The 16,702-nt window shown below is 33.2% G+C and overlaps 4 protein-coding genes and 1 non-coding gene across 9 annotated transcripts in view; 3 read left to right on the plus strand and 2 right to left on the minus strand.

Moving 5' to 3' along the window:
• The window catches only part of Ndf (Nucleosome-destabilizing factor), a 37,172-nt gene extending 35,772 nt beyond the window's left edge, over nt 1-1,400 (minus strand). Inside the window, exons 1-2 of the mRNA XM_083045917.1 lie at nt 1,259-1,400; nt 1,135-1,171 (exon numbers count right to left, since the gene is read on the minus strand). Of these exons, the coding sequence (XP_082902043.1) occupies nt 1,135-1,171; nt 1,259-1,293 (72 nt within the window). The 5' untranslated portion in view covers nt 1,294-1,400. The remainder of the gene's footprint in view (nt 1-1,134; nt 1,172-1,258) is intronic.
• An 870-nt stretch (nt 1,401-2,270) lies between these two features.
• On the plus strand, nt 2,271-4,320 carry Ndfip (Nedd4 family interacting protein). Of its 2 annotated transcripts, none has more exons than XM_083046225.1 (6): nt 2,271-2,476; nt 2,910-3,080; nt 3,154-3,321; nt 3,454-3,577; nt 3,663-3,848; nt 3,942-4,320. In XM_083046225.1, the coding sequence occupies exons 1-6, from the start codon at nt 2,450-2,452 to the stop codon at nt 4,043-4,045; spliced, it is 780 nt and encodes a 259-aa protein (XP_082902351.1). In that variant the 5' UTR covers nt 2,271-2,449; the 3' UTR covers nt 4,046-4,320. The 2 variants fall into 2 exon arrangements, with proteins under 2 accessions (XP_082902351.1, XP_082902352.1); XM_083046226.1 differs by having other exon boundaries at nt 2,273-2,476; nt 3,154-3,294.
• A 1,292-nt stretch (nt 4,321-5,612) lies between these two features.
• On the plus strand, nt 5,613-5,684 carry Trnaq-cug (transfer RNA glutamine (anticodon CUG)). Its single transcript has one exon. It is a non-coding gene; the product is annotated as a tRNA-Gln (tRNA).
• A 537-nt stretch (nt 5,685-6,221) lies between these two features.
• Cyp40 (Cyclophilin 40) lies at nt 6,222-8,721 on the plus strand. Of its 3 annotated transcripts, XM_083045954.1 has the most exons (7): nt 6,342-6,357; nt 6,420-6,670; nt 6,760-6,897; nt 7,141-7,439; nt 7,523-7,657; nt 7,757-8,011; nt 8,121-8,721. In XM_083045954.1, the coding sequence occupies exons 2-7, from the start codon at nt 6,577-6,579 to the stop codon at nt 8,337-8,339; spliced, it is 1,140 nt and encodes a 379-aa protein (XP_082902080.1). In that variant the 5' UTR covers nt 6,342-6,357; nt 6,420-6,576; the 3' UTR covers nt 8,340-8,721. The 3 variants fall into 3 exon arrangements, with proteins under 3 accessions (XP_082902081.1, XP_082902079.1, XP_082902080.1); XM_083045955.1 differs by having other exon boundaries at nt 6,222-6,670; nt 8,162-8,331; XM_083045953.1 differs by having other exon boundaries at nt 6,223-6,670.
• A 188-nt stretch (nt 8,722-8,909) lies between these two features.
• On the minus strand, nt 8,910-16,537 carry Cep97 (centrosomal protein 97kDa). Of its 2 annotated transcripts, XM_083045944.1 has the most exons (12): nt 16,223-16,537; nt 15,812-15,963; nt 15,444-15,602; nt 15,261-15,362; nt 14,904-15,100; nt 14,554-14,637; nt 14,154-14,449; nt 12,896-13,099; nt 12,215-12,820; nt 11,994-12,126; nt 11,342-11,567; nt 8,910-11,262 (listed from the first exon to the last, which is right to left on the minus strand). In XM_083045944.1, exons 1-12 carry the CDS (start codon nt 16,233-16,235, stop codon nt 10,672-10,674), a joined length of 2,763 nt encoding a protein of 920 aa, XP_082902070.1. In that variant the 5' UTR covers nt 16,236-16,537; the 3' UTR covers nt 8,910-10,671. The 2 variants fall into 2 exon arrangements, with proteins under 2 accessions (XP_082902070.1, XP_082902071.1); XM_083045945.1 differs by lacking the exons at nt 14,154-14,449; nt 14,554-14,637 and having other exon boundaries at nt 14,908-15,100.
• Nucleotides 16,538-16,702: the final 165 nt, after the last annotated feature.

Here is a 16,702-nt window from a genome sequence, read left to right on the forward strand (position 1 = left end):
ATTTGAAAATTAATTCTAATAAAATACTTTGATATCATATAGTTTTCTCATTTACAAATGAAAAGTTATTACAAATATAAACTTTTAATATCCATACATGTGTTTTCATGATTCGAAATTGATAAAAAAATATCAATAAGAATACTGCTGAGAGTATATGAATATGTTACTAAAAAAAATTCATCGAATAATACTCTTTGTCTACGATAATTATATCATCCATAAATCAATTATCATTTATAAATGCTATATTAAAAAAAATTGAGTTTTTATAATTATAAATAAAATGAGATAAATGAATATTATTATACAAGAAAGTTATTAATATTAAGATAAAGTTACGATATATTTCGACAATAGTTTTCATAGGTCACTCCTGATCTTCGTACGGCCCTGTCGTGAAACGATAATTACCGTGTAAAATTTGCAGGCTTCCAATTACGTTTCTCAATATTTTTCTCTCTCTCTCTCTCTCTCTCTCTCTTTTTCGAAAAAAGATATGCACTTATTTCATTGTAAATGTATAGAAAATACGAAACTTCGTCAAGCTGATCAGACGTAATCGGATCCGCTCGGACATCGGACATGTCGTGTTCGACGTCACGCGCGTTACTACCAATAAAAATAAAGAAGGAAAAAGAGATAGATTACGCGGGACAAAATTCTAAAATCTCGACGATAACGGACTTCTCGCTACTCCGATACTGACCGCGACGACGAAAAAATATACGATATCCGCGATTGTTAAGATTGCTTTCGTCAAACGTGAGAAAAGGACGCATCGTTCGTTCCGCGATACCCGGATTTAGGTTATATTTTCACGGCCTGCGCGCCAATTTGAATTCGAAGGTCGGGTGTGGCGGGAGATAGCGACGCGGTGCGACGCGGTGCGATGCGATGCGATGCGATGCGGGTCGGAGCTGGTGGCATCGACGGCCGACAGATCCGGAGTACATCGTCGTCGTCGTCGTCGTCGTGATGGAATTAACTCGCGCGAGAGCGAAAACCCGCCAAATACGAGCGCACGCGCGCGCGCAGACCGTATTAAGAGGAAGAGCGCAACGAGGGAGCCCGCGTTACGATAGTCACCGATTAGGGAAGGGGGGAGGGGGAAGAGGAGCAGTCGCGACTTACCCGGCCGGGCCACGGCGAGAATCCCTTCATTTTCGCCCTGAAAGCCAGAAAGAGAAACGTGGAAAGATTAGTACGTCTACACTAGAGGCTACACGATCCCGATATGCGCACACTTAATACACACCAAACTAAGTCACCCAATTTGAATACTTCCGACATCGCGGTGTGGATCTGTGCGAGGATCTGTCTACCTGCTCCCAGTAACGATCAGCGAGCGACTGACTGGAGCAACTTACTGACGAGCGGAGCGTCGTTTATGCGCGACGAGCGACGACGTGAGCCGAGTCGCTTCTCCCCCCACTCCGCCCGCTATAGCCATCTTCGTCTGACAGCTAGTCGGACGAGCGACAAAGGTCTCGCGGATCTCGACGACGTCGACCATGTTTCTACATGCGAGATTTAAACATTAAATTTACGCATTATTCGCGATACGTAAAGAATGCGTTGAGATGTTGTTCGAAGAATAATGAGAAAACTATTATAATTTTTAATGGTACACTTCCGGTGAATCGCGTTGTCTTCCGGTAGTTGGGATCCCGTCCTAAAGGTCGGTTCTCAATGCAAAATCACTCGCGTCCAATCAGAACGCTCGATATTCCGAATCTCTATAATCCGAATTTTCGCGGATTATCTTCTGTATTTAAATCGCAGTCGTAATTGCAATGTTGATAGCTGTTTATGATGTTGTAAATAGTATTGCTGCAACAATTATAATTAAAACAAATTAACAGTTTTGAAACATAAATAGAAACAAAATAATAATATATCAACAAAAAAATCAAATTAGAGAGCCAAAATTCTACCAACCTCGATTATTATATTTAAATGCAATTTACCTTTTTCGTGTAAATCAGTTTTATAATTGTTAATTATGAAATCCATTTTCTTCTTAATTACAGTTTCTATAATATCTTCTTTATTGATAGTAGAAAATAAATCATCGACTCTTCGACATAATCTTCAACAAAGGTTTGTACAAAAACTACAATAAAAAATGTAAAACAAAAGGAGAAAAAAGAATGGAACGCTGTCGTACGAAAGTAATAAACATCTATTATGAAAGAAAAGGAAAGTTCTTCATCGTCTCTCTTTCTCGAATTCAGGTATAAAGAATCGAGGATGATGGACGTGACTTTAGAGCAGCAGCGAAACGTCACGTCGGCTACGACTTAACAGCTGTCAGCCATCGGGATCGTGAAATCGCTCTTTATTAATTCGGAAAGCGGCGTTTCGCGTTTTCGGAAGCGCCTGCCGTCCCCTGGGAAGATAATTCCCGATACCGTTTGTCAATTGCCACCCGGAAATCTGGCCGGAAATGGACAGTAACGCCCGTCACAATACGGTACGTCCAGACGACGACGAGCCGTAAATGCGGTTCCATTCACCGAACTCTTGTTATGACATTTCCTCGTGCTTGAGAGGAGTATATTTCGTATCTCGCGCGAATAAAATATTTCTACGCGAAAACACAGCGTCGAAATATTTATGCGAACGAAAACCTGCCTTCGCGCGATTGTCAATATTTTCTCACTCGAATGTCATCGGCTCTGTTCAAGTTCATTAAAATGCTTTCCCATGATGTCATGTTATTTTGATCTGTCTTATTGGATTCTGTATGCCGATAAGCGGCATCGTTATCTACGATCTGCCACGAAGCGCATGTAAATCTTGATTTCGAACGTTTCTTATCGATTACCTATTGAAGCGGAATAATCGCGAGAGCGACAACATTTCTCAAACTGTATATATTAACCGAGTTCTATCCTCTTTTATAGCCGCCTCAAACAAGTGCGGATACTAGCGGCGAAATGTCACAACACTCAACACAGAACGAAATTCCTACAGTTACCGTAGCTATGCCATTCATGCAAGTTGATATACTCAGTCATTCCGGCACTTCTACCGCTGGTGCACAGGCGAACGATCTAACAACAGCAAATCGGATGGTAATGTTATATATGTATAATAAAAAGCATTCTAGATTATATAAACTATTACTGACTCGATAAAATTATTCAGTCCGATGGAGAAGAGATACCACCTCCAAAACTAGACTTTTCTGCGCCACCTCCTTACGAAGTAGCTACCAAATTGCCCAGTTATGAAGAGGTGCAGCGTGAAAAGAGTCTACAAGGCGAACCACAGCCTCAAGTACACATGGTACATAGCAGTACTCAAGTACATATGGTACATAGCTGTACTTGAAAGAATTTTATGTATTTATGTATTTGTTATGTGTTTATGTATTTTTTATATATTTATAATTTTAAATATCTTGGGTTATGAATTTAGTAGTTATACTAAATATTTCTATTATAGTCGGGAAACATTCGATCACCACAACAGCCTCTGACAATATTGGCTATAGATACCGAAGCTGCAGATGGAGATCCAGAAAGTGGATTACTTGGCACAGACTTTATGTTCTTCACATCATTTCTTGGTGAGATATTTTTTTATTCTATACACACATTTTAATATCTTTTAAGTGTGATATTTATTTACATTAATTTATCTATCTTTTATAGTTGCATTCCTATTCAATTGGATTGGATTTCTGTTACTGATGTGTTTCTGTCACACTATTGCCTCTCGTTATGGTGCGCTGGCTGGTTTTGGATTGTCTCTGACAAAGTGGACACTCATCGTCAAACATTCTACCGATCTTGCTTCGCGTGAGAACTCATGGCTGTGGTGGTTGATAATGGCATTTGGTTCGTATAATGTTTAATAGAAATTTAATCGAAAGATATTTTAATGTAACAATTATTATTAAAAGTACTGAAGTATAATATTGCTTGTTTCAGGAGTTTTAATTTGTGTACGTGCCATCATTCAATATCTGAACATCAAACGCGGTTGGAGACTACTGTCCGGTAGCGCACAGGAGCGTCTACTTTTTTTCTATTAAAAATCATTGAATCTGCACCTCTCTTCTTTATTAAACTTGGCTTTAGAGCAAAGAGCATTTTTATGTGGGGTCATATTTGTATAATATATAATCGACAGATTATCATATAGATTATAATATCTATCAATCGTGTCTATATATAGTATATAGAACGAAAACAAAGATCTTCAATAAGGTTTGCCAAATTCGCTGCGTGAAACGGAGATAATGTGAAAATAGAAACGAAAAAGAGAAACTCGTTTTTCGCACACACATCCATATACACACACACACACTTTAAAACACATATACTATTTTATGTGTTGTCATACGAGATGGAGTATGCGGGGAGAAAAATGTACTTTTTTATTGCTCAAAATAACATGAAAAATGCTTTAAGCCAGTGATCTTATTCATTTGCGCATTGTACATTTAAATGCGAATCACTGAAATATGTAACTGCGCGTAGAGCGCATTTGAAATTGTTGCAATATAGACTCGAGTCAAAATTAATCACGCGAAGAAACGAAATATATTACTTCGTTATTATTTCCAGATAAATAATGAGGACGAAAAAGTTCTGATAGTATGTAATACATTTTAGCATTAGAAAAGCTTCTAGAGATTTGACTACTTACTATATGTATATGATAAGTGTATCGATATCTTGCTTGTTTATATATAGTATAATTTTCATATATATACATATATATATGTGTATATATATGTATATATGTGTATATATAGCGAGAATTTTTATTCATAAAAATTCTGTGACCGATAGATGAAAGATATATAAATATTACATATATGTATTAAAATTTATTATATGGAAAAAGCGATACGCGATTATACGTTATTCTGTGAGAAATTTCATTGTTATACCTACTTATTACAACGATAAAACAAAAAATAGGGATATATTTTATGTTCTCTTTATCCTACTCATTTTATTCTAGAATTGTTGCCATTTTAGGATATCCTCTAAAAAAAGAGATTTAGATCATCTGTTAAATAAGTTCGAATCTGTATACTGAGTTGGCTGAAGTTTTGTATTAATTGTAAGCATAATTTTTGAATCTCTATCTTAAGTAGATTTTGAATCTTTGATAAACAAAGTCAAATTTTTTCATTAACAGGTTTTAATGTCTATTACATTTTATACAATATTGAATTCATCTTGTATTCCATTATATTATGAAATATTTACTTGTATCACGCAGCATAAAAATTTCGGTGATTTCTTGATGTATAACTTGCACTGTATAATTACCAAAATTTAAGTGAGCCAAGTTAATTTCATTATTTCTTAATCTCATTGTTCACCATCTGAAAATAAAAAATCATTGATAATTGCTGATTAATACAACTTTATAATTTATTTGATTTGTGCAAATATACATGAAAGAAATAAATTTCTATCTTTCATCGAAGATGTGTGTAATCATTCTGTCGGTATTTAAATTGTTGACACATGTTATCAATTATAGATTTGACCAATATTCTAAAATTGCTTAATATTGATAATAATTTTTATAGAAAAATTTTGATGCTTTATATATAACATTTATAGCAATGTTATGCAAGAGGTCCCATGGTGTAATGGTTAGCACTCTGGACTCTGAATCCAGCGATCCGAGTTCAAATCTCGGTGGGACCTAGTGTCTTTTTTTTTATATGATTGGAAACTGTTTTATAAATTATAAATAATCAGTTCTTTAGAGATCTTTAAAAAAATTGTCTTTTTATTAAGCAGTATTAATATTTTGGGTCGAGTTTATGTTGCTGCGAAACATTTATTCTTATACAGTATTCTATATATAGATTTCAATTGATTTGAAAATACGAGAATAGATTTAGACTTTAAACCAGGAAGCTTTAACATATATTTTAGTTGTAATGAATATTTTTAATCCTATTCTCTCCATTTGGGGAGATTTATTTAAATTAGTTCTTATATATGCTGTATGGGTATATATATAATTGATAAATTTACTTTACTACGCATTTATTATTTTACTACGCAAAATATCGAATTTTTCGATACGAACAAAAGTTTAATCATTTTGGATCGAGAAGAAGTTTCTCTCAGAAATTTATTCAAAGTCACGAGTTAGCTCTTGCTTTGTCTCTGGCAAATTCAACATACGCATTCTTCTTATCTCTCTTTATCTCTTATAGTCTTATACAAATAAAAGTATATCGCTGACATCTTCAAAAAAGCATGCGTTTGAATTCCTTGTTATTAATTCAGAGAGACGCAAAAGTTTTTGAATATACAAAAAAATAGAACAATTAAATCCTATGATTAGACGAAGTGATTAATCAACTGCGTAAGAGCGTGTATTATTAGAGAGAAGGTCTTTTTTTTCTTTGGTATTAAAGATATATATAGTTAGAGAAACAACGCGTCTGGCTGAGTCTGGCAGAGACACAACGATCTTGAAAGTGACATTTGTGTTTACGCGAATCTCACGTGCACATCAACAAGAGCTGGCGTATAATCTTATGCAGGAGTAAAATCATTGTCTGCGATTTTTATCGAGAAAAATATGAAGCCTCCTTCGAAGAAGAATCCGAAAGATCTTCTTACAAATACGAATAATCCCGTGGTTTTTCTGGACGTTGCGATAGGCTCCGAGAAAGGTATTTTGCGTTAAGGTTATACAATATTGCGGTGTATAAATATTTCGCTATAATACAAAGATGATTTTATTATTTTATTATTGTCCTAGTGGGAAGAATCGTGATAGAATTGTTTAAAAATATCGTGCCGCAAACCGCGGAGAACTTTCGTGCTTTGTGCACCGGCGAAAAAGGTGCCGGAACAAAGACTTCGAGGTTACATTACAAGGGAAGTATTTTTCATAAAGGTATGCGTTTCATAATTCTCGCTATATTTAATTCTCTCTATTGCAATATAATTTTTCAACTGGTTTTATCATTTTTTTGTCTCGTTTGTCAATCGTTATAATCGTGGGATTACGATACAAAAATTATATTTCTATGCTTTGTGTGTCTGTAGGAGTATAAATTTTATTATTTATTTATGAGCAATTTAATTTTGATTAGATTAATCGACTGTAATACATTCGTATAATTTTGCGTTGCTTCAGCCATTTCGCAGTTTATGATCCAGGGTGGAGATATTGTTTATTTCGATGGAACTGGTGGAGAAAGTATTTACGGTCCTTACTTCAATGATGAGAATTTCATCTTGAAACACACGTCTGCTGGATTACTTAGTATGGTAAATGAAGGGCGGCCACATACTAACAGTTCCCAATTTATCATTACCGTACAACCCTCCACGCATTTAGATAACACTAATGTGGTGTTTGGAAAAGTTACAAAAGGCATGGGCGCATTATTAGAAATCAGTAAAATACAGACCGAGAAGGACATTCCAATTGATGTAAGAATTGTGTATATTTTAATACATAAGAATAATAGTTTCCATCTATAATAAACGTTTAGTGTTACGATTGGTTTGTTTAGAAAATAAGTATAGTTGATTGCGGAGAATTAAGAAAAGATGAGAATTGGGGATTGGAAGAAAATGATGGATCAGAGGACGTTTATACACCATGGCCAGAAGATTGGGATTATTCATCACATGTTGACAAGCTCAGTGTAAATTATTTTTCATATACATACATTCCTGAAATATTTTTTATATATTATATATTGATATGGAATTACTTCTTAATTTGAATTTATTCATATTTTCAGCACAAATGTATGGAAAAAGTTATAAGAAACATAAAGGATTCTGGAAATATTTATTTTTCCAAAAAGAACTTTGTGGATGCTGGTAGAAAATATAAAAAAGCATTACGGTATTATCTCTGGATGTGCCAGCAGAAAGATATGCCAGATACAATTTATGTCTCATTGGTAGATCTTAAATCAGTTTTGTCACTTAATTTAGCTGCTGTACATCTAAAGAGGAAACAGTATCGTGAGGTTATACATCTCTGTAACGAGGTGAGTAACATGATTATATGAAAAAATCAGGAAGATTGTTTTTTGTATATTTAAACATATAATTGTTTATATTTGATGATTATATATTTAAACATACAATTTAATTCAGGTTCTGGAAACGGACAATACTAATGGTAAAGCTTTATTTAGGAGAGGGCAAGCTTATACTGGCTTAAGTGAATATAAATTAGGAATAGTTGATTTAGAGAAAGCATTTGAGGTATATCCTAACGATAAGGATGTTGCACGAGAAATAAGAAAAGTAAGAAAGATGGAAAATTCTTATTTAGAAATTGAAAAAGTAACATGCCAGAAAATGTTTCACTGAGTACATTTTATATTCATACATTTTTTAATAAAAATTTTTATATTTTTATTTTTTAAATAAAATGCATCACTTTTCATATAGATTAAGGAATTGTATTAGATATTTGAAAATTGACAATTTCGAATTGGTAATTATCCAATAAATATGAATTTATAGGATTAATATACCAATATTTCAATCAATATTTCACTGTATCATATATTTGTGTAATATATATTTGTATAATATGTCAAAATAGTAATCATGAATGAAGAAAATGTAAGGATATCAATAATTCTGTGTTTATTTTATATCCCTTTTGATAAATTTTTATTAAAACCACAAATATATCAATGATATATTTGTTAAGAAAATACTTGGATAATATTTGGATAAGAAAATACTTTAGGATTATTTAACATTCAAAGAGACAATAATATTTGCATAACGCATTCTAATCTTGTGTATATTTCTTAAAATAATGTCAAATACAAATCTAAAATACCATGTAAATAATATGTAATCTGAATACTGCCTTATATATGTATATGTATAATTTATAAGTTTGTCAGGGAATGTGAAATAAATACAACACTACAATTATATTTCTATATTCTCGTTTCACGAGGACAATATCTATCCAACCCGTGCTATTATAAAGAAATTATTTTGGTTCATATCACATATCATATCATGTTTCTCTCGAAAAATCACAAGAATAAAAATCTTAGCTAAGCTCTCTCTATCAAAGCAAACATTGCTGCAAATATCTTGCAAGCTACGTTAGATGCACACTGAACATTTACCTCAAAGTTCATAAAAATGTTGAATTATTCCAGAAATTTCAAGCATAAAATTAGCAAGTACAATCGCGTATCTTCATTCTTAATACCACTTTTAATTACTTCTCATTTTGTATTACTTTTTCACTACTTGACATACACATAGAATGAATGTTATTATGCCTATTGAATGATTTATTGATACGCTGTTTTAATTCGCATATTTTTTGCCGAAATATATTTTCTTGAATTCTAACGATTTTAGGAGAAATTACATTAAAAACAAGATAAATTTGATCACAGTCAAATTTTTCAGTTTCTTAAATCCACTTCAACTATAAATCGATTTAAAATTATATAACATATGTAACATTTCCATTCTATGTATCGTGATTAAATGCAAAGTAATAAATTAATATCAGTGCAAGAGAAGTAATGGTGAAGAGTAAACAATGAGATACATATATAGAATATGTTGCAATCAATACAGATATAGTGTTAATTTATTTGTTAAGCTCGCGTATACTTGCAGAATATTAAATTATTTAATGAATAATTATTTGTCGTATATAAATATTAATAATTGGAATCAAGTTACAAGAAACGCAGTGATATCTTTTCTATATGATTCAAATCGTGTTTCTTTAACGATATAGTAGATTTTAAATGAAGATTTTGCAATGTTTATTTCATAATCTTGAGTAATATCTATACATAACAATTCTGAAGTGAATATCTACAGTGTACCTAAATGTAAAAGCTACTGTATATTGACTAGAGGTTCAATCATGTCTTTGCTCTATATATTCTATTTTAATGCTCCAGTGTTTTTAGTGTACATTTAAAGATAATACTCCTTTTATTGCAAATAAATAAATTATTAAATACGAAATTGTTGCGTGAAAGAATTGGAAACTGATTAGATATTAGATGGATAAATATATTTTACACAGGTGCTTTAATTTAGAAAAATCTTTTGTAATGGAAGTTATAGTTTCTTAAAGTACCTATATCAGTATGAAATTATTTCGAGGAGAAAGAGAGCAATATAAACAGAATTAGTATAATGGTTTCAGAAGCGATTTCCAGTGCGGTGGTAAAATAAATTTGTTTTACACGAATGTATGTACTACCATGTTAACAGTCGGATGTATGGACGGAAAATTTCCAAAACTTTTTATGACGACAGCATATGGAAGTAATGTAAGAAAAGTTGCACTTAAATTTTAACTTGGACTTTTCATAATTATTGAAATAAACTTTATTGATACGCACTGTATTTTTGTTAATCTCATTTACTTAAAAACATGAATATTATTCGATCCGAATGGCAGCTTGTTGTTTAATATGTGATAAAATTCCCTTTTGTATTTCCTCTTGTAACACAAAATGGTTTTTACGATTAAAATTAAATCCCATTTAATAATATTGTTACGATTAAAATTACTATTTACAGTGAGCATTATGTTTCGACATTCGTCTTTTTTCTTTCTCTTCGCACATACCGTTTTACCATGATTGCGCTACTCACAAGGCATATGGTGCGGATATACGATTCGACACAGTCGAATCTACGAGGTTTCCTTATCATCTCCATTAACCGCGCTCTCCTTGTCGCAGTTTTCACAGGCCTCCGCTCCATTTTCCGTTTCGATCAAATTGTGCAGTTCCTTGCATAACGTTTCCTCGCATACTTCACCGTCTATCGCCGCGTTCTCGATTATATTTTCATAATCGTTTGTCGCAACCTCGTTCTCGACCGCCTCCTTAAGATCGGATTCTATTATCTCCTCACAACTCTTGAACATCTCAGGATTATCGTTCGAGTGCGGCGCTTCTGGATTCTCATTTGAATTCAAGATATCTGTATTGACTTCGTCGTCTGTCGTGTCGGTGGATTGCGATACTTTCTTCAGCACACTGTCCACCAAGTTGGATGCGAAACTCTTGTTCTCATTTCCCTCGTGTATCGTTTGATGTATCGATAGACTTTGCGGTCTATTAGGACGTCCATATGGGAATGTATTCTCCTCACCAGCCGGTGTGTGAACAGCAGATATCTCCGTTTGAGTAGCGACACCGTTATCAACGAGAGCGGGTCTCGGCTTCATACTAGACATGCACCGCTTTATCTCGGACATCGAATCCTGCAGTTGCTGAACCTGGCAAAGGAAAAAAAATGTAAGATGTTAAGAAAATTTTATAATTCCTTTTGTAGAACTTGCTTCATTAAAAACTCACTTGAGTATGAAGTAGATTGCAGGTTTGAGCGAGATTACTAACTACATCTGCATTTGATTGCAGAGCATTATTGTCCGTATCGTTGAAGGCGTTCTCTCGATTGCTGCCTGGTTGCAAACTGACCACTTTCTTCCATAATGCGTTGATCGCTTGCATTTGTAATAATTGTAACTTGTGTTCACTTTCGAGAGCAGTTCTTGTAGCTTCCATGTCAGTTGATAGTTTTCTGTAAAATATTTCATCTGTGTATTTTGTTCTATATAAATTATATATATTCTATATTATATATATAATTAATATTATATATAAATTAAGAAATATTTTTATCGGCTCTCAGTATTTAATAATTAAATGTGATTCTTAAATTCGGCCAATAGAGCCAAGCACGAAAATTAAATCTAATTTCTCGGAACTGTATCTCTTGGTTTGAGATTACTAAGTTTGATCAATTAATAAATCCTCGAACTTACAACGGGAGAATAGGCGAGAAAAATATTATATATATAATATTAATTATATATATATATATATATATATATAATATATTTTAATTATATAATTAATGTTATATATATGTATAATATTAATTATATATAATTAATTATATTATAATAATAAATAATAATAGCATGAAAAGTGTATGCGAGCTTACTGGATGTATTTATTCGTTCTCATCATGTCGATCGTTTGTAATATATTAGTGGCTTTTCTATTCAGATTTCTTGTATGATAGCCTCGCCACATTCTTTGAATACAGATAGCAGCTTTTTCTGTTTGATCCTGATCTGTTAATCCGAGAAAGCAACCGTTAATGCGTACTATTGATGATACCTTTTATTTTAATATTCCAATTTTTTTAAGATCATGTCTTACCCTTATTGCTGTCTTCTTGTCTTCGTTGAATAGCTCTATGTCGAATACTGTCCAATTTCGCTTGACACACTTCACTATCCTCGTCGCTACTTTGAGTTCCGTTTCCAGCATCACCGTTCTTATTTTCTTTGTTCAAGTTACTTTTGAGTCTCTCGTTCGCGCTTTTCGGTCGCTGTATACTCCTGGCTAGATTGGGACTTTTTGTGCTCCTCTTCGCGGGCAGCGTCTTGCTCTGCACATAATTGTTAATCTTCACGCTATGCGGACATTTGCTGTTAGCATACGTTACGACCGGTTTAGCTATGCTCGATTTCGGGGTGCTGCAATTTGTCGCGGAATTACTCTTCACAAGCGCGTTCGCTTTTATAGCGCTCAGATTCGTTTTCGCCATAGGATTGACTGTGTTTATGATCGGAATTGCCTTTCCATCGCCATCCATAGATGGTTTGCTAGGTATTGTGATTTGACAGGGAGACGTTAATTTACTTAGCGTGGGGGTCTTTGGTAAAATCCGTGAAAGACCTGACGGCGGACGAAAATCTGGACTCATCAAAGATTCTGGTACTGGTACAAGTTTCGTAGCCGCTTGCAAAGGACTCGATACTTCTAAACAAAAAAATAATTTTCTTTTTATTGTGATCTGATTTTATTATTTGATTATTAATTATATAATTGTATTACCTTCCATATCTTGCAGACTATTGTTTGGTATTTTGTTGGTATTCAATGTACCAGTTAGCATATTAGGATCTAAGCTCTGTGTCATCAGAGTCGATTCGTGATCGCCGCTCAGTAAACCGTGACACGAAGAAACCATGGCGTCGTTATGACAGCTGGATACCATCCGGTCTGGCGATTTCATTTTCAGAGAGTTCCTCGAGGAAGCTTAAGTTAAACATTGTTTGATACTGTTATTAATGCTTATCGTGTAACAATCGAGAGTATATCATTTGTATAAAATATATTTGTGCTTGTAGGAAGGTCTCTCTAGATGCTAGCATTGCTAGCAAAAAAAAAGCATGCAAGAATGATATGTAGTCTACTTTAATCGAAATTATACGCTATTCATTATATATACTATTCAAAGAAAAGATGTGAACTATGTGAAAAGGTCTCTTTCTCCAAATCGTCCAATTCTAATACGCTAACCAAATCCTCTAAGTATACAGCTGTAATAATATATTAATCGGCCAGTGGTTGTTTGCACTATATAAGCCTAAAGAAGCAACTGCTCAGAAAGTACTATGCATGAGAAGAATAGGCATGTGCATGAATCTAAACCAATTGGTTCTCTCATGTTTCAATGTGTAAATAAAGTTGTGTTTTGAATAATTGATTGATATTTGCTAAAAATAAGATATATATATATATATAGACTGTGAAACACAAATTAATGATGAAAATAAATTACTGTAAAAATGTATTACATATGTGTATTAATATTAATGTTTATACAATTATTTGAATTATTAAAAATAAAAAAATTAACTTTACTTGCAATTCGATATGACAACTTCATAAACTAAAATATATAATTTTTATTAAGCACAAATTAAAGAATAAAATTGCTCTTAGATTCTTGCACATTCCTGCTATGTGATTTTATTTGATATATGATAAATCCTCAATTTGACCTTGGATACCTTTGCAAGGGAAATGGCAGACACAGTACTTTGCTTCATAAAATTTTGGTGAGTGTAAGCATTTATCTTCATAGTATGTCAACATTGGCACTAGAGAAAATAGATCATAACTAGGATGTACTGAAAAATTTGACGACTGGAAAATCTAGATCACTACTAGTCCACCTCTCGCAATTATGACATTGAATTGAATTCTAAGAAATGGTTCTAAGAATCCTCGAAAAAAAAAAAAAAACTCATTCCATTCGAGTCTCCAATATGATTCTATACAAAAATGATGGATTTATTGGACTCACTAGGTCGTCTGGGAGAGTTTGTCCTGTTATGACTAAGTCTACGTCTAGCAGCTGGAGAAGGACTCATTGTCACGCTACTTAAGCTGTGCACGCTCCCAGTATCGCTCTGTTGATTCAATTGCTGTTGGTGATGTTGAGCTTTGCTCAGTATAAGCCTAAGTTTCCTGTCCGTCTCGTTCTCTAAACATTCGCCCGAAAGCGGACAGACGGATGCTAGATACTGAGCAAGTAAGGCGTGTTCACCAACGCGGAATTGTCTACCGCGTCCCTGAGAATACAGCCACTCTGCTTTCAAGCTGAGTAAACGTCGCCAATTAGTTTTTGATCATCCAAATTCAATGAGTGTGAATCACAATCTTGATATTATATTAGTTATATATATATTTTTTTAGGAACCCACCTTTCAATAGGATCAACCGCATAACCATCGATGGATTTTAAGCTCATACACCAATTAATAACAAAAGGCCGATAGTCGAATCCACTATAGACCATTTGTTAAGAATAATATGCTATTGCAACGCTATATGATTCATGTAAACTAATTTTTTTATGTCTAGTATAACTGTGAAAGCAATATTTAACCAGCAAAAGTTGCCATTTATGGCATTGAAAAATTAGAATGCTACATTGTTATGTATAACAAATTTGCAGCTATAATTAATATTAAAAGATAACATTGATCTACCAATTTCTAGATGAAATAATGTGTGTGCGTGTGTGTATATATATAATTTACAAAAAGGATACATACTGTTACCTGTCATACTGACACATGGATTATTAGCAATAGAGAAATTCACCAGATTTTTAAGATTAGCCAAATGTGACATTTCATTCAGATCAGTAATATTGTTATTTGCCAATGTAAATGTTTCTAAGGATGTGGGCAAGTAGCGCTCACATTGACGTAGTGTTATTATGCGATTGTTATGTAAGAAAAGTTCCTAAAACATTATTTATCATATAATAACACTAAATAAAATATATACACTAATTGTAAAGCATTATTCAAACTAAATTAAATAAAGCAACAAATCAAAGCATTTAAATATTGTCACATAATAATTCTATACAAAAATATATTAAATATCTATAATAATATACCTTTAAACTTCGCAGGTAAGATATATCTGAAATATGGCTGATGCTGTTTTCAGACAAATCCAGATGTTCCAATTTGATATTTGTGTGTAGATGTTCGATAGACTATAATACAACATTATTACATATTATAAAATTGTAGAATTGTACAATATTACTATTGCATTGCATTGCATTGCATCGTACCTTGATATTATTACCCGCTAGACAAAGAGTCTGCAAATTGGTCATGTCCTTGATACCTTCTATTGTAAGTATACCATTGTTGGCCAAATTGAGAGTAACAAGATTATGTAACTTTGACACACCGTACATACGCAATAATTGGTTTCTGACTATAGAAAGCTGAAATCAGTAAAACCATATATATATATTTTAATATAATACATATTTTTGTAAATTGCATTTTGATAGAGAATAAATAATTTTATATTATATAAAATTTAGAATGCTTTTATAAAAGATTCAACGTAGCGATAGAATGAAGAAGGCTTATTACAAAAAACTTAACATTTATATATACGAATTAACAATATAAATTTTATACAGATTACCTTGGTGATTCTGTGATAAGAATCCAAATTGTCAAGCCGTTGTATGTCATTGTCGTCTATGATCAACGTGCTAATGTCAGCGTCCGAGGGACATCGGCTGAGTTTCTTGAGACTCTGACCGCTCAAATCGAGAGTATCGCACACCAGAGATTCTGGAAACGAGCAAAGATCAAGTCAATCCAACGCAGGTGAATATATAACATGCGTTTAAATAAAAGGCGACAAAGAAAAGGTCGGACCGACAGGTATAAACGCGAAAGTACGCGAAATTAAATTAATGTCGACGCGACAAACGATAGAAAATGCACGACGAGTGAGGTGGAAAATTGTTTATCCATCCTACGTTCCACTATCGTTTCGCCAACAAATTAAAACGACAAATTAAACAACATTTTCGCGACGAATACTAACCCGTCGAAGCCATGATGAACACAATAAACTGGCGGATGCCGAGATGTCGTCGCGGTCACGAAAATCCAGATAAACATATATATATGTATTTTTCGATTTTGCGAAGAGACGGATATTTCGTAGAAAAAAAAAAACTATGCCTTTGTACGAATCAGATTTTCTCAAATTTATATATGGGTCTAGAACATTATTTTTAGTTAAATCTCTGATCTTAAAAAGTACGATATAATCGCGATTAAATTCGCCGATTGTTTTTATTTATTTATTCTTCATAATTGTGTAAACGATACGATTATCACACAATCGTACAAAAGACAGTTTCATAAATTTGTAATTAACCCATAATCGCTATATTGATTTTTGAATTGCGTGATCAAGCGTGCTCGAAGAGAGAAAGCATGATGAGAGAGAGGCCATTTTTTCGCAAGATACTGATACTGACAGTCGATAAGTTAGATTTCGATACATGTTTCCAATTTC

This window comes from Prenolepis imparis, unplaced genomic scaffold (assembly GCF_030444845.1).
Source record: "Prenolepis imparis isolate NDT839.2.m4 unplaced genomic scaffold, iyPreImpa1.0 SCAF_9, whole genome shotgun sequence".
NCBI lineage: Eukaryota > Metazoa > Arthropoda > Insecta > Hymenoptera > Formicidae > Prenolepis > Prenolepis imparis.